General features: G+C 40.9%; 1 protein-coding gene, 1 long non-coding RNA gene and 1 pseudogene across 3 annotated transcripts in view; 2 read left to right on the forward strand and 1 right to left on the reverse strand.

The window, feature by feature from the left end:
* Nucleotides 1-22,719, forward strand: part of CHN2 (chimerin 2) — a 289,625-nt gene that overhangs the window by 151,127 nt on the left and 115,779 nt on the right. For both annotated transcript variants that reach the window (XM_025873087.2, XM_025873088.2), the window contains exon 3: nt 4,157-4,212. In XM_025873087.2, coding sequence (XP_025728872.1) covers nt 4,157-4,212 — 56 coding nt within the window. The remainder of the gene's footprint in view (nt 1-4,156; nt 4,213-22,719) is intronic.
* Nucleotides 8,898-9,016, forward strand: LOC112825349 (small nucleolar RNA U3; annotated as a pseudogene).
* LOC141373881 (uncharacterized) overlaps nt 19,796-22,719 on the reverse strand; it is a 44,594-nt gene continuing 41,670 nt past the window's right edge. Inside the window, exon 3 of the long non-coding RNA XR_012380267.1 lies at nt 19,796-19,999. This is a non-coding gene — a long non-coding RNA (uncharacterized lncRNA). The remainder of the gene's footprint in view (nt 20,000-22,719) is intronic.

Consider the following 22,719-nt stretch of genomic DNA (forward strand, 5'->3'; position numbering starts at 1 on the left):
CTGTTCCTATCTGCCAACTTCTCTTGCTTAGAGCAGCACCGAACAGATCGGTTCCTGAGCCCTGCTCACTGAGAAACAGCAATCGGTCGATGATGCGTGCTGCCCAGGGACCAGGAAGGAGACCTGGTGTCTCTGGCTTGAGAGGTTTTCAGGGGCCCCCTCTAAGTTGCCCCTGGCTCAGACTATTTCTGAGGCTAGTGAACAATGGCATTGCTCTTTACTAAACCTCACAGGGTCTTCAGAGGACACAGTGACGAACTTTAGCCTGTCCAGAATTTTCCTTCACCTGTATCTTCTGTGATTGTTAATGGCCTCTCAGTCTCTCATTGTTTCAAGGTCCTTCCCTCCATTCAATCCGTCATTAAGCCCTATCTGTTCTCCTCTGCAATCAACTCACCTTCTTATCTGCCTTTCCACCAGTGTTGTCTTAACACATGTTTTCACGATCTCTTGATATACAACTGAAATACTGTTCTCTCTTGATTCCCTGCCCCCAAGGCTCCTCCTCTGATCCTTCCTTCAGTGAGGCAAAGGGAAGTGGCCTCACTCCTGACTGCTGAACATTAGAATCTCCAAAGAGCTTTAAAAAAAGAAAAAAACAAATTTGGGGGCTTTCCACCAGAGTGGAAAGAGTGTTGCCAGTGAGCAACCCCAGTCCCACATAGGACCTCTCCACCGCCTGCTTTAGGGAACCACTGACAAAGCTGAAAAATACAGACCCTGGAATCTGGAAATCAGGCTTTAAATCTCGATTTCATCATATTATCTGTGTGACCTTGAGTTTCGTCAAAGCTTGGCATCTCTACTACTTTATTAGTAAGGGCAGAATAATATTTACCCTGGAAGTTTGTTGGAAAGATTAAATGAGAAGATGTAGATAAGGTGTCTGACACATAGTAGGTGTCCACAATATGGTAGCTTCTATTATTCTGAATAGTTTTATCCTTATTATTATTCTGAAACAGATCAAATCATGTCATCTCCCTGCTCAGAAAATGTCACTGCCTCCCTCCTGCAGACAGAAGAACATCCATGCTCCTTGACACGACCTTTAAGATTTAGCTTTATGTGACCTCCTCCTACATCTGCCCATCCTGGTGGAACAGCCATGATGGACTCTTACTGATCAATAAACATGCCATCACCTTTCCCTGTTGGGGCTCTTTCTTCACCTGGAACTGCCCCTTCTTTTCTCTATGTGCAGAAACCCCTCTAATCCTTCAAGAAGAGCTACATGCTTCTCCCCTTGGGAAGCCATCTGGCCACCTGAGTAAAAAGAACCACTTTCTCCTCTCCCCCTCATTAAAGCATTTGGTCCACCCTGGTTTTGTTTCTCCACACAAGTCTCTCTCATTGGATCAGAGTCTCCTTGAAGACATGGGTTGTGACCCATGAGTCGTTGGATACAGTCCATTTGTTCACCAGATACAGGATCAAGCATCTACCATGTGCCAAGCACTGTTCTAGGTGCTGAGGGTACCACAGTGGACAGAACAAAGTCCCTGTCTTCAAAGAGCTTACACTTTGGTCAAGGGAGACCGAACACAAAATAAACAAACAAAATGTGTTAATAGTTAATAAGTACCATGAAGAAACATGACAGTGTAAGGGAGCAGAGTGATGGGATGTAATTTTATACCAAATCAGTCAAGTCAGGGAAGACCTGAATGAAGGGAGAGAGGGAGCCATATGGATATCTTGGGAAAGAGCAATCCAGGTGGAGGGAATAGCAAGTGCAAAGGCCCTGAGGCATAGAAAAATAAGGAGGGCTCTGGACTCAAAAGGATACCTGGGGGCCCCAGGGCAAATATTTAACTTTCCTGCACTAGTTTCCTCATCTAAAAAATAAGAATGATAATGATATAGCATTTTTTTTTTCTGTGTTCTCCTGAAGATTCAATAAAATAGTGTTCCTGGCACATGACAGGCACTCAATACACTGGTTCCCTTCCCTTCTCCCTTTCTCTCTATTCATCATAAAAGCCTCCACATAATGCTGACTGTGGTAGCTGGTCTGTAGCAGATGGTCAAATATTTGCTGATATGAGTCGCAAAGGCACACTTAGCAAAAAATGCTTCTGTCTTATAAAATGTGTACTTCCTTTGTCACCTCCAAGGGAGGCATTAAAAATGGTGTCCAGCCTACCCCCACATATAAAACTGTTGGCTTCAAGAGGCATTGGCGATGGGAAGAGAAGAGTGGGCAGGAGTCTCTGGATGTGGATTCTGCAATTCCCCTTGGCTGGAACACTCTGTGATTTTAGGGAGCTGGTCCTTTTGGGTCTCATGGCAGTCATTAATAGCAAAACTACTGAAAAGCAGTTAGGGGGTGCCTGGTGGCTCAGTCGGTTAAACGTCTGCCTTCGGCTCAGGTCATGATCCCAGGATCCTAAGATCGAGTTCTGCATCAGGCTTCTTGCTTAGCGGGGAGCCTGCTTCTCCCTCTCCCTGTGCCTGCCTGTCTGCCTACTTGTGATCTCTCTCTCTCTCTCTGTCAAATAAATAAATAAAATCTTAAGAAAAGCAGTTAGTAGGTGTTGGGGCTGACGCGAGAGGTAGAAAGGATTCCATGCAGCCTCTCTCCTGATTTAAGGAGAGCGTGGGCACTACTGGGATGGTCAATGGAATGTCCACAATTATTTCTCTATCTTTGGCCAATTCTTCCTCATGTTTCCTCTTTGAAAAGAAGCCTTCTCTGGCTCTACCTGCCATACATGGGTATAGTTGTCCTTAAGTGACAGAGGCATCATCATTAGTGTGGGCAACCCAGCTTAGAAATGTGGCACGTTAAAACATCTACAAGAAGGTTAGACGGTTTCCCCTCTGTGTGAAAGCTGGGCAGTCTTAATTAGGTAAGAAAACAACCATGTTGAGCTAAAGGCATTGAGAAGCCATAATTACAAAATACATCCCATCATTTCCAGCCCGGTTTCCACATGACCATCTGCATTTCAGTTAAAATTTCTTTTTTCTTATTTTTAGGCCTAAAATAAATCAGAAATTTTTGCTTATCTGATTAGTTTTTCTAGAAATTTTTTATATGATTGAATTTTAACTTTTCCTAGATTTATACCATCTAAAATGAATTCTTCCTTCTTCAAGATATTGAAGATAACATCTGCTTGGTTTTCAAAGAGGTAGAGCTCACAGGTCCCAGCATAGGGTGGCTTACCTCTAAGAGAAATAACCAGACTAACTGAGCAGCAGAAAATCACTCATTATAGTCCGAAAAATTCCAGACAATAGGCTGATAAATTTTATTTTTATGTATAATTACCTCCATGTCCAGGCCTAAAAGTCTATCTTTAAAGCAGGATATAAGGGGCGCCTGGGTGGCTCAGTTGGTTGGGCGTCTGCCTTCGGCTTGCGTCATGATCGCAGGGTCCTGGGATCGAGCCCCAAATCGGGCTCCCAGCTCAGTGGGGAGCTTGCCTCTCCTTCTCTCTCTGCTGCTCCCCCTGCTTGTGCCCTCTCTCTCGCTGTCAAATAAATAAATAAAATCTTTAAAAAAATTTTTTTAAGCAGGATATAAGAGAGTTATTATTTCTTAAGATATGAAAGGGCCCAAGAAAGAGGAATGCCAAGGAACCAGTCATGTAGATGAAAATGCATGGTGATAGGCAGGCCAAAAAATGGAACTCATGAAAAGAGAAAGGGTTTGGGGTCTCACTCACTCACAAAATCAGTGGTGTCTTGGTACATAACTGTAAGGTTTCAGAGAATAACACTACTCTGCTAATGCCAGTCTTTTCCTGATATATCAGGAGACATCAGCATTTCAATTCAGGAATCCTCTTATATGATCTTACTGCTTTGGTACTCACAGGTAGAATTCCAAAATAGTCAGAAGAATTACTCCTACCTTCCAAGAAAGCCATAAAATGAACAATGCTAGCAACAATTATGAAACTAAATTGGTCTTGTAAAAGAATAAAAAAATCAGTTTTGCCAGTTTACATGCATGGTAACTAATTTCCATAAAATGAGCTGACTTTATTCAGTCTAAAGATGTGCCTATATCCTCTTTGTTTTTTTGTTTGAAATATTTGCAGTTCTTCAGAGGCACTTAGGTGGGACTATTTGAAGATATTTTGGTATGTGTTGTAGTTTTCTAATCATAATTATCTTTTACTTTTCTTTTTTTTTTTTTTGGCAGTATATCAGTTACAGCAAGAGGCCCCTCGTCCCAAGAGGATCATTTGTCCTGGGGAGGTCAGTACTCAGCTATTTCTGACACACCTTGTGAAATATGATATCAGAAGGCTTTCGGGTTTCCTGGGAGTTGATTGGTATTAACATTTGTTAGAGTGTCACCAAGTTTAACACCTGAATAATCTATATTATGAAATCAGGTGTTATTTTTAAAAATATTCACAAACTCACTTGAAATCAGAGGTCTCATGTTTTTAACCATTATGGAGGCAAATTAAGCCTCCTTTTGTAACCCCCCCCAAAACATGTATTTTGGTTGTTTTCCTTGTTTTTGCTGTTTTGATTCTGTTATCATTTTTTTCTTATGGAGTGCTTCCAACAGAGAAAACACAGAGAATAATAAATATCTGGGTACTCTCAACACTCCTATTTAACAAACCTTTATGCTCTGTCACATTTATTTGACATTAAAAAAAAAAGTCTTACAAGAAAAGTGACTGTTTTTTTTATTCTTGGAGATAAGCTTAAAAATATATCGACTCATAAAAATGCTTACCAGCCCAGAGAACTCTCCCCAGTCGTCCCTCACTAATCAGTTCTCTTATCATCTGGGATGCCGGCAAGATTGAAAGGCAGGACTAAGGTTCTATTTTCTATTTTTATACTGATCAGTTTCTATAATAGTCAAACTAATATCCTTCACACAAAGGTCCATGGGTCCTTGCTTATTTTTGATATTATGACTTAGATTAAATTTAGAGTAGCAGATGCCTTTTAAAGTGTCACATCTGCCTTATCAGGAGGAAAATGCTCCAATTCCAATACTCTTGAGATTCATTCTTGAATTTCTGTACTTTCTGGCTACGGGACTTGACTGGATCTGGTTTTGAACCTGTCTCCTCAGAGGCTTAGGTACATACATCCCCATACCCAGAGGCAACTTATCACTGTGTAATAAATGTTTCTACGGGAAATTTTATTTCTGTTGAAGGACACTGAAATTCATCAAGTAATCTGAATATTGACACAGAGTAAACATTCCTATCCCAGGAATATGGCTTGAGAAGAGAAACTATCTGATCCTTAAGGAAAAATCCGGGATGAGGTCCACTCCTTATCTGGTAGTCTGATCTTGTCCTGCCACCAACCCTAATGACTTTTGTCCTTTGGTTATTCAACAATATCTAAATAAGGAAAGAATAGGATAAATACAAAATATTTAATAAGATGCTTGGAATAGAGTGTTTGAGGGGATAAGTAAGAAATAAATTGTTAAAAATTCCTTTAATCCTGGGGCATCTGGGTGGCTCAGTCAGTTAAGCATCTGACTCTGTTTCAGCTCAAGTCATGATCTCAGGGTCATGAGATCGAGCCCTGCATCGGGCTCTGTGCTCAGCTCAGAGTCTGCTTGAGATTCTCTCCCTCTGCCTGCCCCGCCCCGACCCCTGCTGCCCTGCACATGCCCATGTTCTCTCTCTCTTAAATAAATCTTTAAAAAAAATTTCTTTAATCCTATTTTATGTCTAATGCTTCTCCAGGAGAAAAAATAGAGCCCATGCAGGGAGCTAGGGGAATTCAAATGTCTCTGGGAAAAGAATGTTTTGTAAAATTAGAACACCACTAAGGATTTTCCTAGAGCTATTAATAAAAAGTCAACAGGCAAAGTTGGGCATCAGAATTTAAAACCCAAGGGGACAGTAAATAGTTATTTGTTCATTTATTCAACAAGTATATATGGAGAGCCTACTGTGTTCTGACTTTGGTCTAGGTGTTAGGAATATAGCAAAGAACTGGGCCATTGATACTTTGAGTGTCATATCAAAAGAGAACAAAATCATGATGTATGTAATTGAAGATAGATCTACTATTTTACCTCTGCATGTGTGCACACACGTGCATATGTATGTGTATGTGGGAGAGAAGGAGAGAGCGCACTGCTTTGCTTCTTAAAATCTTTGGAACCATGTCAGTTGTCCTTTAAGCCAGGTGGAATGTTGGCAGTGGAGACCGGTAGATGCAGATTAGCTTCACAGAAGTTCTTTGTAGGGTTCAGCTGAAACTCTTCAGACATCCAAGGGGATGTGAAGGGACCACAGATCTCTTTACTGTTGCCCTTGCATTGGAAGGCAATGCCACAGACATCTTAGCAAAGCAGAGCTGTGTGCCACAAGCCACCACCATCTGCTATAACTAAAGAACATAGTGCATGTGTAGCTTTGTTTCCCCTCCTGTCTGTCTTTTTAACCAACTTTTCACCTTTGACCGTTATCAGTTTGATTCATGAATAAGTGATCTGGATGATGCTGGACTCGTAGGTTGCCTGCCTCTAGAAATTCCACATCCCATCTCTAATATGAAACCTCACACAAAATGGATATTCACCAGCTCCATTTCCTCAGCAGGCAGCATGGGGCTCAGCCAGCCAGGCACAGGTCAGGTGATAAAGGGGGGCGCGTGTTGGCGGAACAGGTGCTGCTTAGATGCATGCCAGCAGGAGCAGCTTCAGCTCCCTTTGTCCTCCAGTGCCACATTAACTGCAAGGCATTCCTGCCCGAGTTGCTTGGCCTCCCAGGACTTGTCCTTCTTCAAGCGAAGGCACGGCCTCCTCTTGGACACCATGAAACCACTGCTGCTGCTATAGGCGATGTTTGCGCAAATGTCTCTTTGCCTTGTGGCGCACCTGCATGCTCAGGGGGCATGCCTAATGAAGTCGGAAAGCCTTTGGTTTGAGTATGTGGCCAGAGAGACTGAAGCTTTATTAACACATTTACATAATGCCATACGGGCTATTTCTTTTGAACAATGAGTTAGTGATTTTTTTTTTTGTCTTTGCCATCTCACCCCTTAGCCAGCTTTTAAGAGTCCATGCCTTTCTTCTGTCCGCAGTCCTGCTGCCCTCTTTCTTAGTCTTCAGTCTCTCTGCTTCCAGCCACCCTGTCCCTGGCAAGCCTGACTAGCTGTGTTACTCCAACATACTCCATCTCTTTTGTTTCTCTGATGACTAATAACCTCCCAGGCTAGGGGCCCCTATCAGGTTAGGATCTTCCCATTGAATGTGATAAGGACTCACAAGAGGACACCAAGTGAGTGTAGTTATGGAGATATGGAACACTGTTGCTCAAAGGTAAAGACACAGGCCAACATGACTTGAATGCTTGCTAGCTGTGAATAGATACCAACAACCTAATAGACTTTGCTGGGGAACTAGCTGGGTGGAGGGGACAGCCTGATTCAGCAGGCCAAAGCCAGTGAGCTTTGTGAACCCAGGCAGGGGAGCCCAGCTACAGAGTCAGCTGGACCTGTTTTGAATTCGTGCTCTACCACTTTCTAACTACCTACCTTAGAACCAAGCACTACTTTCTCAGGGAGATGAAGGTCTCCTCTACTCCAAGGGCCAGTATCTACTTGATGGGGTGCTATAAATGGCATGTATGTGTCAAGTGTGTAGAATAGTGCTTGGCACATAATAGGTACTCAGTGTTCATGATTCAAGGCAGATTCAGAAACCTGTGAAGAGGAGGCTCTGAGATGCTCATTAGGGACAGAGTCAGAGCAATGACAGTGTTCTCTGAAAGCTAGAGCCAAAAAGACAATGATCAAGAACAAAGCAAGACGCCTGGATCAGGAATTAAACCACCAGGAAAAAGATGTTGAGGATGAGGAACAGAGGGTACAAGCAGCTGAACAACAGCTCTGGAGCCAATTAAGCCAGGCATGGTCAGTTAGTGAAATAGCAGTTCATTGCTTTCTTGAGATTCCTTGCTGCTGTAAACTAATATTTATCAAGCAGCCACAGCACCTGGCACTCTACTAGCATTTCCTGAGTGCTCCTTGCCAAGAGATTCAAAACATCTTCCAGTATGCAAAATTCTCTCTTGCCTTTTCTGACAATTATCAATCAGTCATTTTGTAAGCAATTCATTAATTACCAAATGTGTGCTTAGGTGGTCTGGCAGGAACTGTGACTGTTGACTCCCAGATGTGTACCTCTAGCTAAGCCCCCTCCCCTGGGCCCCACACACCTCCTTCCCATCTGTCTACTCGACCTCCTCAAGTAGATGTCCCACACCACCAGTAGCCTAACATTCGAAATAGAACTGAATCCCCCACTCCATCAAATGGCACCTAACTTCAGAGACCTCACTGCTCTCTTCCCACCCTCACCCTTTTCTCTAGCAATTGTCAAATTCACTTCCAACTGTATCTTGCACTTGCCTACTCCCTCCTTCTCCATGACTACCATGTGGTTTGGGTCATGGTCGTTTCTCGCCTGGATTATTGCTGGTCAACAGCTTCCTGCCTGATCTCCCCACTTCCACTGCTGGCGCTCTCCCTGCAGCCCACATTCTCACACACACACACACACACACACACACACACACACACACACACACACCCCATTCACCAAACAGGAGCCCAACATTATTAAGTGTAAACCTAATAGCTTCGGCAGCTTCCCATTGCTCTTAGAATAAAAGCAAAACTTCTTGTTCTGCCTGTGAGCCATGATGGGGCTCCTGCGTCGGTCACTTCCCCACCTGTACCATTCTCAGAGCACACCGCCCTGCAGTCCCTCTAACCTCTGCTCCGGTTCATCAAACAAACCACAGTGTTGCTACTATAGGGTCTTCAGATCTGCTCTTTGCCTGGATTTCTCCAATGTTCTGTGCATGTCCACGTGTCAGATCAAAGTTCACCTAATAACAGAAGCCTTCCCCAAACCCCATAAAAATTAGCATCTCCATGGTTCAGTTCTCTCTCCTGAGCATGAAACTGGCTCTAGGTGTTGTTTCTGCAACTGCCCATTGCCCCTGATGATCGTTCTTCTCCTCTGGGGGAGTAAGAAGAGGAGGACATAGTCTGACTGGTGAAAAAAAAAGAAATTAGCACCTCCCAACCATCAGATCTTCTTTGTCATATCATCCCGTTTATTCTGTGTGTAGTACCTAATACACTATCTAATTTCCATCATATTTAATTGTTTGCTCGTCACTTATACATCTCCTTCCAGGGGAATTCAAGCTCTAGAAACTCCGTTGGTCATAATTGCATGGACTTCCCTAGCACTGAACCTAGTGCCAAGCAGCAGTGGGCAATCAGTAAATATATGGTAAAATGATGAAAATGATGAAAAAAAAATAGAGACTGCTAACATAAGGAATTTAGAATTCTCAAACTATTACTAATAGTATATCAGATTTACCCAATGCTGTCATTAGGGTAGTGACTTGGCCTTTTGGCAGTGGTTAAGGTTCTTACTTAAATACAGACTAATATTTTTTCCTGGAATATTCTAAATTTCTTTTGGCCTTAACAAAAGGCCAAAATGTCAAGATTTACATGCATGACTAATTTAAAGTCAAGTTCCACTAGAATTACCTAAAGAATACACAATAAGTAGAAATTCTTTTGTGACTAAATGATTTGGTGTCATTTGTCTTTTTTGAAATTGCTGGAGTGAATTTCAATTCAAAAAGCAATTTCAAAAAAGGGAAATAAAACTACATACTATTACTTCAAATTGTTCTCCCTTTTATGCAGCTTCACTTCCTCTCTCTCTTGCCATAGAATAATATATTTTGGAAAGGTTTGGGTTTTTTTAAAATGCAAAAGTGAATTGTATGTAGAACTGAGGTTTCCAGCATTCACCAGAACCAGCTTCTTGTTCTTGATCGTCAGAAGTTAAGCCAAGTATAGATGACAGCGGCTTATCTTAAATTGCAGTTAACACCTTATTTTACCTTCTAGTGAATTGTATTCACTTTTTAAATATCACTTTAAATGGCTCATTTTCTCTGTTTTTTTGGTGTCCTTAAATGTGTGCCCATTTCACTTTCTTCTACCTTTATTTGTGAAAAATGTTCTTTTAAGCCTACAAAAGCATTTCACTTTATGATTACGCTTTTAAAATTTTGATTCACCATACCTAGGTTTTGCAGTCTTATAGTCTTGTAGCTTTGAGGCATTTATCTTGTCTTAGGCATATCTGGAAGATCTTAACAAGCCACATTGATTGACCATGTCATTCTCAACTAACTCGGTACACTTCAAATCAGATTTAAAGTAAACTCAGAGAGGTTTTCTACGATTCTACAATCCTCCCCCTTTTCTTATTTTATTCATTGAAAATAAATGTTTTTAAACCTATGTGCATTGGGGGGAACATGAAAATTCTACTGATTCAAGATATATGGACAAGGTATGTCTCTGAAGTAATGAGATTGATTTTGCAAGCCACAAACAAAAATCAATCCCATTACCTTTTAATTGGCTTTATGTGTAGTAATCAAAAGGCTATTTCTCCCCTGGTAAGAAATATTTCTGTCCTTTTTAGCCTAGACTTTCTCCACTGGTCTCCTTTTTTTCCATCATATTTCTCGTAGGCTTTCCGCTCACTCCGTAATGCAGTCAGGTTTTTTTCTTGATGTGATTTCATGTGAGCTTGACTTGCTTTGGTTGTAGACCTACTGTAGTCAAGAGGGACAATCTTCTAATAAAACGAATGTTAGAGAAAATTTTAGACAGATTAACTTTATTTTTTCCAAATATAGAACCAAGAATTTTGTGCTTTTTTAAACAAAAACTTTCTTATTGACACGTACTGACGAAATACATAGCCCTCCAAAAAGAAGTCACTCTCTTTAGAGTACTTTGAACTTGTTCTAATGTAATGCAGACCCTGCATGTTTGCACCTATAAATATTTAATCATTTCCAAGTGATACCATGAACAGAGGATAAGGGGTTCCTTATGACAAGCTGCTACAGAATTCAGAGATTCAGGGGCTCTGAGCCAAGGGGACAGGTGGGCTGAACTGGAGAGAGCCACCAAAGAACAGTATATACGCTGAAGCATAAATTGAGGCAAAAGTGGAAGGTTTCTTCTTAAAACCGAATAAGGAAAGTGAACAGGGAGATTAAACGGTGATTGATAATAAGTAAAATTTCTTGAGAAGCTTCCTTGATCTCTCTGAGTGATTTTTATTTCTGAAAATCAAACTTGAAAATGTGTATTCCTTTATAGAATTACTTGAGGTGAAATACTACATTGTGTAGTTAGTTGTTTTAGGAAGAAAAGAACAACCGAGAGCATCAGGGATTACAGGACATGCTCTCTTACCTTTTCCTCACCTGTGACAGCCAAAACCCAAGATCCATCACTCCCCGATGAGGAGTGGAGGCAGAGGGTGGGGCGGTCCAGACTACAGCACAGTGGTCATGAGGAGGTGCTGGCTTTCACAGGGCCAACCTTACACATCCAAACAGGAAGCAGATGTCTCACTTCCACAGCAGTTGTTATCTAGAGCAACTCACAGTATGTCTGCTCCGTGACTCAGAGGTCAGGTCCAGCAAAATTTCAGGTGTGGCCAGGCTTATCTGGGAAGGGGAGCCAGGTACAAAGCCCTGGGTGCACTAGTGAGGTTTTAAAGACATGCTTTGCATTTACTCACCCGGTTAAACATTAACTGAGAAATAATGCTGATAAAGGTTAAGCCACACTTGGCCCTGGGCAAGCCTCGTCTCCTAGGCTAGTATGGCCCGGCTAACCAAGCAGTGAGATGTTTGAAACCAGATTTGTAAGCTTGACTCTACTTCCCATCAGAAAAGTGTGGATGGTATATTCTCCGACCGTTCCAATTTTAATGGGACTACCCTAAATGATATTGCTGAATTATTTACATGTTGTCAGTCTTTTCATAGGAATGAGAATTAACACACTTGGTGGGCTCGCTGTGCCCTGAGTGCTGAGTTTGAGTTTATCACATGGCATTCTTCATGGGAATTCCAAGAGGAGAGGGGATGCAGCACAGGAGGGGCAGAGTCTGAGTCAAACCCCGACCAAATCTGGGACTGGCCTTCTAACCCAGTGCTTCTCAGCTGTGGTCCCAGGACGAGCAGCTACAGCATCATCTGGGAACTTGTCAGAAATGCAGATTCCCTGGTTCACCCCAGACCTTCTGAATCACAAACCTGAAGATGGGGCCCAGAAATCTGGGTTTTAACAAGTCCTGCAGGTCATCCTAACACTCGCTCAAGTGTGAGGACCACTGTTGTAACCAGTGTTCTCATCCCCTCTGTTTTCTATGTCCTGCTCCCTTCCCTGGCCTCTAGGATAGAGGAATCAAGATGCTTTGTTCCCTGATGATGCTTCCTGTTTTCCTAGCACTGTGCTAGACTCTTTGTGGACTTCAAAGTAGATGCCAAGTCACCCCAAAGCCTTCTTTTGTTGTCTAGATATATTTCCTCCTGGATGTTATTTTCTACCTTTTAAAAGAATATTTTGCTTTTGCCTTTCTTTGCTATGTCTAGCTTTCCCATACCCTGGAACGTGGCAGAGGCCAAATATGAATCCTTGTATGAGTATGGTCAGTACTTAATGTAGCCTGGTTTCTTATACCCACCTCACCCCCCAGTTTGTTATACTTTGTTATGCTATGTTTACAGTTAAAAAAAATTTAATATTTAAATTCCATTCTAATATGATTCATACTCATGTTTGTTCATATTCAGTACATACTATTATGAACTCCAGCTCTTTTTAGATGTTTTCCTTGTCTTGTGACTATGCACAAATCCTTGATCATTTACTCTTGCTTTTAATGGACATTTCCATTAATGGAAATAGCAAATCCATTATCATTGTGTCAGGAATACTTTGAATTATATTTCTGTATCCCAAGGTGGTAGTCTCTTTACTCAGTGGATCCTCTGTGTGCTTCATGAGCATTTCTCAATTCAGGATTGTAGGTGGCTAATTTGCTAATAAAAGTCAGTCCAGCACTGGTACTCTCCTGGCCCCACCTCCGTGCCTCAGTCTACCACTCCCCTCATCATCTCCAGGCTGACACTGAGCCATTGGTAATCCATCACCTTTGGCTGTGTCCTTTAACAAATCACAGTGTCACTTGACATTAGCTCTAAGTCCACTGCATCTCCCTGTCTTGTTGGACAGAATAGCAAGCTTTCCTTTAGCGAGGGTATCTCTTTCTTCCTCCTTATTTACATAGCCAGTGTCATCTCCTCATCCACTTGGAAGGAAATTGAGCAGCCTTGGCACAGCCGGACAAAGGCATATTGGTTGCCATCCAGCACCTTGTGTCCTTCTAGGTAATTACACATCGATTTTTTGATGAATTGTTCTCCTATCTCCCTGGGTATTTCTACCAAGTCTGTAGTTACACTTTTCTGGTTTGTCCCTTTGCTCTTGTTGTGGTCCTCAGGGCTCCATGATGTCTCAAAGACCATGCTTAACGATGCTCCCACAATATCTTTCATTTCAAGGTTGCAGGTCAGATCCCTTAGTGTTTCAGTCTTAGTCTGTTTAACAGTATATTTCAACCATTTTCCACCTTAGTTCAGTTCGATTTTTAAGTTGGCACCAGTATCTCATAGATTAAAAATTAATGACTCTCCCTTCGCAGTACAGTAAGAGATGGAAGGGCACGAATACAAAGAGATGATTTGACCTACCATTAAACAAAAAGGCCTTGGAGACATTGACGGGCTCTGAGTTTTGAGCTAACAATAAGATGTCCTGACACCGATTGTAAAGAATGGACTCTAACATTTGTTAGCCTAGCAGAGGCATTAGCAGACTATAGCCGGTTGACAATTTTGGTAAATCAAGTTTTAATGGAACCCAGCAATGCTCATTCCTTTACATGTTGTCTATGGCAGCTTTTATGCTCCCCTGGCAAACTGAGTACTTGAAACAGACAGTTTCAACTTCTATGGTCCTTAAGGGCTGAAGTATTTACTATCTAGGTCTTGCCAGAAAAAGTTTGCCAGCCCTTAGTGTTGCACTACAAGTAACTTGGGAGTCAGTTAATATATGTAAAGCACTTAACAGTGCCTGGCATTTACATATGGGAAGCACTGGTCTTCCATTTCTACCATCTCCCAAACACTATATAGATGTTAGCAAAAGAGAGGGAATTTTAGTCCTGTTATTCGGGATGAATTTGATACCAAGCCATTTTAAGAAACATTTTGGCCTTCATGTCTAGCACATGTAAATTGATGGACGACGCCAAGGCAGTGACAATAAGCAGGTACTCTTTTCCAACTTTCTCGTGGCCACTTTCTCCCATCAAGAAATGGTAGCCTGTTAGAAAAGGTGGCCAACTCCATAAGCAGGAAATTAAAGAGGCATGTAGAATCTGTTGATCCAGGAATGCCACCTGAACATGTAAACAAACTTGCATTCTTTAATTTCAAGAACAAAACTGGTATTACCCTCCTATGAAAAGTCTGTATGTTATTGAATTCTGATGAATGATTTGCATGCTGATGCATTTGGGGGAAAGAAGGCTATGTGTGCCACTTATTATGACATACATCCCCTAAAAAAGTTGAATTAATGGATGGACAAAGGGATGAATAAATAGGTATGTCATAAAGCAAGTACAGCAAATATTATAGAATCTAAGTGGTGTGCATGAGTGTTTGCTGTAAAAGTTCTCGGTTTTTCTGTATGTATGAACATTTTCGTAATAAAAGGTCAAGAAGAAAAAACAAAGATTGTGCAAGAAGAGCAATGGCAGGATGTGCCCTGTCCCAGGGAACAAAAACAATCTCTTGGGTGCACGGCCCTTGAACAGCCCGAGCGTGTCTCATGTCAGGGCTGCTGGAAGCACCATAAAGCTAGCTCAAGGATTTGAAACATGGACTAATTCACCAGGAAAAGAATTCAAAAGCAAGGACATTTATTAATAAGGCACTTTCATTCTTATTTATTACCATATGGGGAATTATTTTAGGGGGGGAGTGCCTCTTTCAGAAATGCTAATTTAGGTAATTTTTTTAAATAATAGAGAACAGGCTTCCAGATTTTATGGCATCATCACCATATAGAAGAATGAGTATTGGACCTGAAAGCAGGGACTGTGTTTCCTAAATCTGCTGTTAGCCCTGGGTAGGACTGTGAGCAAACTAATTTACCACTCTGAACTGCATATTCCACCTTCCTGGAGGGAGAACGAATGTTAAAAGTGTTCTGAAAGCCCCACTGATCTCATCAGACAATGAGTTCTCAATCAGGGTGATATTAACCCCAAGGGCGAGGGGGGAGCATCACTTCTTAAGGGAGCACACTTTTCTAATGTGTAAAGCACAGAGAGATATACAGTCTGTCTGTAGTATTAAAATTCCATGTGGGAGAGATGATTAGGAAGGGAAAAAACATGTAAAATGGCTCCAAAGAAAGATTATAATGCAAAATAGATTGAGGACATTTCGCTAGACAATCTTTCATTTCTACCACCTCCTTAGTTCTGTCCGCCTTTCTTTTTCTTCAGGTGGATTCGTTTTATTCATCAGTTGGAACACATGCATTTGCATACTTACACTGGATACTTAGATTTAAATACTCTTACTCCAGAAGGAGGGAGGAAAAAACTGAGGAGAATAAAAGAGAATGATGGGTATTCTTTGCCTTTTCCAAAGTACATACAGGACCACTTAAACCAAACACTATTAAGTTCTGAAGGAAGGAATTTACTAACAAGAATGAGGAATTAAAGGAATATGCTCCCCCAATCTTTCTTCCCCCCTAGAAATTTAATAGCAGCATTAAGTTTTCCTTGATTTGATTCAATTCTGTTGGGTACTTCAAGCTTTTTGAACCCAGGAGGTATTTGGAGAATTTAAAAAGTGTTCCAAGGAGAATAATGAAGATGAATTAAGGATTGGAAATAAGATCTATTAAAAAAAAAGTTAAAAGAACAAGAATTATTTAGTGGGAGGAAGAACAAGCAATTAGGTGACATGGAGATGGCTTTTAATAGTGGAAACCTTGTCCTATAGAGAATAGTCTCAGGTTTTCATCTGCACCAAAGACCAAAGGAAGGGGGAAAATGTATTTTTAAGCAAGAAGAATATGAGATTGGATGTTAGCCTAAAATTTCTATCCATGATTAAGTCCTGAATTTTGATTCTCCATTTTGGGATTTTTTGAAATACAGTGTTGGTCTGTAGGAAGTATCAGGAGAATGGACAGATGGACTCATCATGTTTGATTCTCCTGCCCTGGTGGGAGGCCAGCCAGCCAGTCTGGCCAACATGGCTGACCTCCATGGGATTTGGCTTGATGGAGGGAAAGAGCCATCTTATGTAGAGCTGTGGCTTGAGGATGCCAGAGGATGACTACAAAGCCCTAGCCAACAGTAATAGGGCAGAGTCAGAGCAGTATACCTAATTGGGTTGTCCATGGAAGGAGGGCTCAAGGTGAGTGGTGGGGGCCAACACAGAAAGCCAAGAAATGGGTGCCAGGGAAGATGTAGCAAGGAAGACTGGGTCAGAATGAGCTGATGGGAAGATGCTCTGGGCCAGCTAGAGAGATGAGTACCACCCATAGATAGGCTTTTGGGTGTTCTTGGAAGCCTACAGTGAGAAAAGGATCAAAATCCACATAGATTGGATCAAAATCCATGTAGACTGGGTCAAAATCAATATAGAAGCCTCAGGAAGATATCCCAAGCTTCCAGGAAGGTATTCATTCTCTCCATGTTTTGGAACCGCTGTCCAAATTTGTGCTTCCCGGTACTAATATGTGTGTCAGAATTCCCTGTAGAGCTTGGCAAACCGTACAGCCACCCTGGCTCCAGCCTTGGAGGTTGGGATTTAATGGGAATATCACTTAGGATTCTGTTGTGAGCAACAGAAATCGATTCTGGCTTGGGAAAAAAATTCTGGCTAGAGGAAAAAAAAAGATGGGGGATAGAGCGTAGTTGGAAGGATATGAATAAATTACCTTAATAGAAAGACAAGCTGAACAAAGGGCTTTGGGAAGGATATGTGAAGCAGGACATCTCCAGGGACCCAGGAAGCAGGACTGATGCACTTCCAGGCAATAGAGTGTGATGACCAGAGTCCAAGCCCCAGGATAATATAGTCTGCTTTCTACTCTGCTTCTCTCTATCTCAATTCATCCTTTGTCAATGGTTGTAATAGATCTTACCTACTAGATAGTCATGAGGATTGAATGGGTTAATATATGTAAAGAAAGTGCTTAGGATAATGCCTTGGGACAATAAAAGTTCTTAATAACTATTAGCAATTATTACTGTTGTTGTATTGTTGCCATGCATGCAAGAATCAACTCCAACAGAGCTGTCTTTCAGCCAGTCAATTACTTCTATTGAAGCAGAGCTCCGTGCAAGATACCCATTGGGTATCAGGACAACAGAGAAAGACAGGAGGCTTTCCCTCAAGGAGCTCACTTCTAGAGGTCATAAAGACCAACAATCCCAATTCCACTAAGATTATGGCCCTAACTCAGGCCTTTAGTTCAAAAGGAGGATAAGAAATAATACCTAGCTAGTTTGAGGCAGCCAGAAAAGATTCTTCCCAAGATGGCAGCATTTTACCTCGTATTTACTTTTTTTACATTTATTTATTTATCCATTTATTTATTTTTATTGAAGTATAGTTAGCATACTATGTTACATTAGTTTCAGGTGTAAAATATAGTGATTCAACAAGTTTATACATTATGCTCTGCTCACCACAAGTGTAGCTACCATCTGTCACCATACAACACTATTATAATACTCTTGACTGTATTCCCTGTGCTGTACCTCTTATTGCCATGAGTTATTCATTTCATAACCAGAAGCCTGTATCTCCCACTGTCCTTCACCCATTTTGTCCATCCCCCCCCACCTCTGGCAACCATCAACTTGTTCTCTGTATTTACGGATCAGTTTCTGCTTTTTGTTTGTTTATTCATTTGTTTTGTTTTTTAGATTCCACATGTAAGTGAAATTGTATGGTATTTGTCTTTCTCTGACTTATTTCACCTAGCAAAATACCCTCTGGGTTCCTTCATATTGTCTCAAAAGGCAAGATCCCATTCATTTTTTATGACTGAGTAATATTTCCATTGTGTGTGCGTATATATATATAATACATATATAAAATATATATATTATATATTATATATATAACACATGAAATAACAAGCATTGGCAAGGATGTGGAGAAAAAGGAACGCTTGTCCACAATTGGTGGGAATGCAAGCTGGTGCAGCCACTGTGGAGAACAGAATGAAGGTTCTTCAAAAAATTAAAATTAGAATTATCATATGACCCAGGAATTCCACTACTGGGTATTTACCCAAAGAATGTAAAAACACAAATTTGAAAAGATACATGTACCCCTATGTTTATAGCAGCATTATTTACAATAGCCAAGATGGAAGCAGCCCAAGTGCCCATCAATAGATGAATAGATAAAGAAGATGTGGTGTATATGCACAATGGAATATTACTCAGCCATAAAAAAGAATGAAATCTTGCCATTTGCAACGATGTGGATCGATCTAGAGACTGTACTGCTAAGTGACATAAGTCCATCAGAGAGACAAATACCATATGATTTCACTCATATGTGGAATTTAATAAACAGAACAAACAAAAAAACACTCTTAAATATAGAGAACTGGTGGCGGCCAGAGGGGAGGTGGGTGGGGGATGGGTGAAATAGGTGAAGGGGATCAAGAGTATACTTATTGTGATGAGCACTGAGTAATGTACAGAATTGTTGAATCATTATATGGTACACCTGAAACTAATACAACACTGCATGTTAATTATGCTTGAAAAATAAATAAATAAATAAATAAATAAATAAATAAAAAGACAATTTCCCCTTATTTTTAAGATCAGTGAGATTTTGCCAGGTTAAGGCATAGATGGGTTGGAGAGCAAGTATTAGAATTCCAAGCAGAGGAAATATCCGTCCAAAGAATGATTGGAATGTATGACTAAACAGGATGTGTTTCAGAAACTACAACGATCTCTGTGGCAGGAACATAAAGAATTGGGGAATAAGGATGTGGAGGGCAAGAGTGTGTGTGCTGGTCGGGACATATTCTGGATACACAAGCAAGACCATGCGAGAAAATCCTGTCTGCCATTCACTTATTCACTCAACAAATATTTATGGAGCACCTACCGTGTGTCAGTTGTGTTCTAGACTCTGAGGATAATAGCAATAAGCAAACCATAAAAGTTTTTATCCTTGTATAGTTTCCATTTGAAAGAAAAAGATTGGCAATAAACCTGCAAGTAAAATACATAGTATCTCAGATGATGACAAGTGTCATGGGAAAAAAATAAGGCAGAAAATAGAGAGGGGGTATGCCAAGGTGAAGAGGTACCACTTATAAGTAGGGTGGTTTGGGATGGACTCACCGAGTTGTGTAGGTTTGACTACTTGGCAGTGGGGAGCCAGTGAAGAATTCTGAGCAAAGAACTTGATGAGATTTGCATTTTCTGACTTTAGTATGAAAGATTGGAGAGTGATAAAAGTATAGACAGGAAAACCTGTAAAAATACTATTACAATGGTTCAGGTGAATAGATAGCATGGTGGACATGGAAAGAAAGAGACCATTTCAAGAGTAAGGAATTACATACAGTGGGCAGGATTTAGTGACAGAGTACAGGTGGGATTGGGAGAGAGGAAGGAATCTGGGATGTCAGTTTCTAGCTTGGGCACTAGGTGGATGGATGATGATCTGGTGGTACCATTCAGAGGGATGAAGAGTAAAGGAGGTTGGCCATCACACGTAATAGAATATCTGCTGGTAAGTCAGCTCACACAGGTCTCCAGAACAGGCCCTTTTATGAGTCTAACAATTTGGCGGTCAAGCCACCTATTTATTATAGCAGAATCAATGATTTTCCTGAGTGCATCACCTCTGTTGTCCCCTGGACAATTTCCCTTCCTTTTGGTGTAAAAAAAGACTATAGACTTCGGCATCCATCAGGTGTTGGTTTGGATCTCCTCTCCATGCCACTGTGTGATCTTCAAGTAATCCAACCATATGGGCTTTTCTCTCCTAATCTGCAAAAAGGGAATATCAAGTGCTGTGTGACTTGCTTTTTGGAGAACTGTAGCACACATATTGAAGGTGCCTGTTAAAGTGTTGGATCCTCCTCTCCTCCTCCCAAGCCCCGCCCTCCCAGGTTCTAAGTCAGTGTCAGTAGGTCTGAGCCTGGAGAAAACCAGAGCCAGGAACAAAGGGCTGATGTGCGAGGTGGGGCATTTGAATGTGCGTGTCTGGGTGTAGTTGCCCTGTCATTATTTTCCAAATCCAAACACAGCTAATTTGGGTAATTCACCTTCCTCTTTTATGATGAATATTTTGTATGGTTGCTTATATAATGAAACCTCAGGACACCACTAAGGTATTGGACAGCCAGCCATTCAGCTCCCCGGGGCAGAGAGGTTCCTCTGTGACTGGGGAAGCCATGTGCGGTGGAAGTTTTGTTTCCAACCCAGTGATCAGGGCAGAGTTTCAAAGGAACATGCTGTGAGGCATGAAATCCCATAGCAGTAAGGGATTTAAACATTAGTTCACATGTATGCATAGCATGGGTGGTTACTCCCAAGTAATAACTTAAATTTTTTTCTTAATGTTTTCTGTATTTCAGGTTGTTTACAATTTTTTTCAAGGGAGGAACGGGGGTTTCCTTCTTTATCTTATTGAGATTTTGGTCCATTCAGTTTGGTATTTACCTGAGCTATTTCGCTGAGTAGTTGGAAGGGTCAGTCTTTTCTTAAAAGCCAATTTTATAAATTTTCCGTGTTCTCATAAATATTTCCTCTTACCTTCTTTTTACTCCACTTTACTTTGTGTATCTAAAGTATTTATTGCTTGTTTGTGTTTTGGTCCAAAAAATTTTTTTGAATAATCTTTCTTGGGAATGTTCATGAGTCTAAAGTTCTTTTTTGTTTAAAACAGCATTTCTCAGGCTCGGCACCATAGATATTTTGGCTGGAATAATTCTTTATTGTAGGAGAGGGTGGGGGCTGTCCTGTGCATTGCAGGATTTTCCCAACATCCCTGGACTCTACCCACTACATGCTAGTAGTACCCTTCCCTCATGACAATCAAAACTATCTCCAGACATTGCCAAATATCCGCCAGGGAACAAAAACACCACCCACCCTCCCAGTTGAGAACCACTGGTCTAAGAAAATTCTTTTACTTCTTATTTGTTCTAATATTATGACTGATTTTTACATCACAATTCCTGGAAAAATCTGGGGGGAAAAAAAAGGAGACAGAAAACAAACCAAATGAATGGGAACTGCTCTGGTCCTGAGCACCCCTAATCTGATATACTGTGTACCTCTATAAATTAGCAGAATATTTACACCAGGTTATTAAAGTTCCTGACTTGTATCTACTTACAGAACTTTGGGAAGCCATTGGTAACATTTTAAGGAGGTTTATTACAGAAAGACTAGCCAGTAGATATTTCTATAATACATTGCAGTCAAGACAGGAAGGAATTTACCCCATCAGTGCCCCATCAGAATTCTAGAAGCCTTAAAGTAATGCCATAAAGAAAAAGAAGGCCTTCGATTCGAGACGAAAAGAAACAGTAGATTTTAAAGTTTGCTCAGTTTTCATTGTATACTATGCACTTTGACTATAAGAATATGAATCTCAGTACTTGCATTTTCTTTCTGTCCTTTTCAATAGAGAACTTTGATTTTTAATTAGAAGGGAGTTATCCGTATTTTTTTTTTCTGGATAAAAGTGCCCAACATCACCAATATAAATCCCCCCATCAAAGCCTTTTCTCCCGAACTTGATCTGTATCTCAGAAAATTCAGCAGTCTAACTGCCCGGTGTATGAGGTTGCTAAATTGGGTTTTAAAATTATTTCTGTTAAGTAAAAACTTAACATATACCAGCTGCTGAGGGATTATAAAAGCTTTGTTTTTTTCAATAATTGGAAACCTTGTTTACAGAGGACTCACAATATCCTTTAAATGTCTTTGTGTTGAATATAAAAGAACTTGTGTTTATCTAGGCAATGATAATCTGACTATAAAGCAAACTCATTTAAGGATTATGCTTCTTGTCTCTCACTATGCAGCTGTCACCCTACTGTTCTCTCAAGCTTTGCAAAATGCTGAGAATTATTCCTCAAAAGTAGAAGAATAAATTGGAAACTAAACCAGGTAGCTGGGAATACATAAAATTTTAAATTACAGGGAAACAGTTGAGAGACCCAAAGTATCACTACATGTAGGCAAATTTATGACAAATTCTCATTTAACTCATGGACAGAACTCGGTTCATTCCAAAGAGATTTTAGAGTGTTCAATCCTGGCAAAGAAAAGTTAAGGACAATTCAGATAATCTAATATGTGACCAAAGTGGAGAATTGTGCACCTGCCAACAAAGGCATCAGCATTGGTTGGTATTTACTCCAAAGATGATGGGAATCACGGTCGTTCGAGGTGTCTGTGCTGGGTCTGAAGCCCTTTCCCAGTTCCATGACCTCAGGCTAGTTATTTAGTGGCTATCTGCAAAATAGTGGCATTCACTTACCTCATAGGGTTGTCTGGGGACTTCAATGAGACAGACACACATGTGAAAGCCTAAGGACAGTTGCTGGCACAGGGTAGGCACTGCGTAAATGCTAACCTATTACCACGATGTTCCCAGCCCTACAGTTCTTTATGTGCATTATCTCATCTGAGCTTTATTAAAATAGTACATTTTTATAACCCCAGTTTTATTGGAAATTGAGGAAAATGAGATG

This window comes from Callorhinus ursinus, unplaced genomic scaffold, assembly GCF_003265705.2.
Source record: "Callorhinus ursinus isolate GAN/ISIS: 27379988/994484 unplaced genomic scaffold, GSC_fseal_2.0 scaffold12, whole genome shotgun sequence".
Classification (NCBI taxonomy): Eukaryota; Metazoa; Chordata; class Mammalia; order Carnivora; family Otariidae; genus Callorhinus; species Callorhinus ursinus.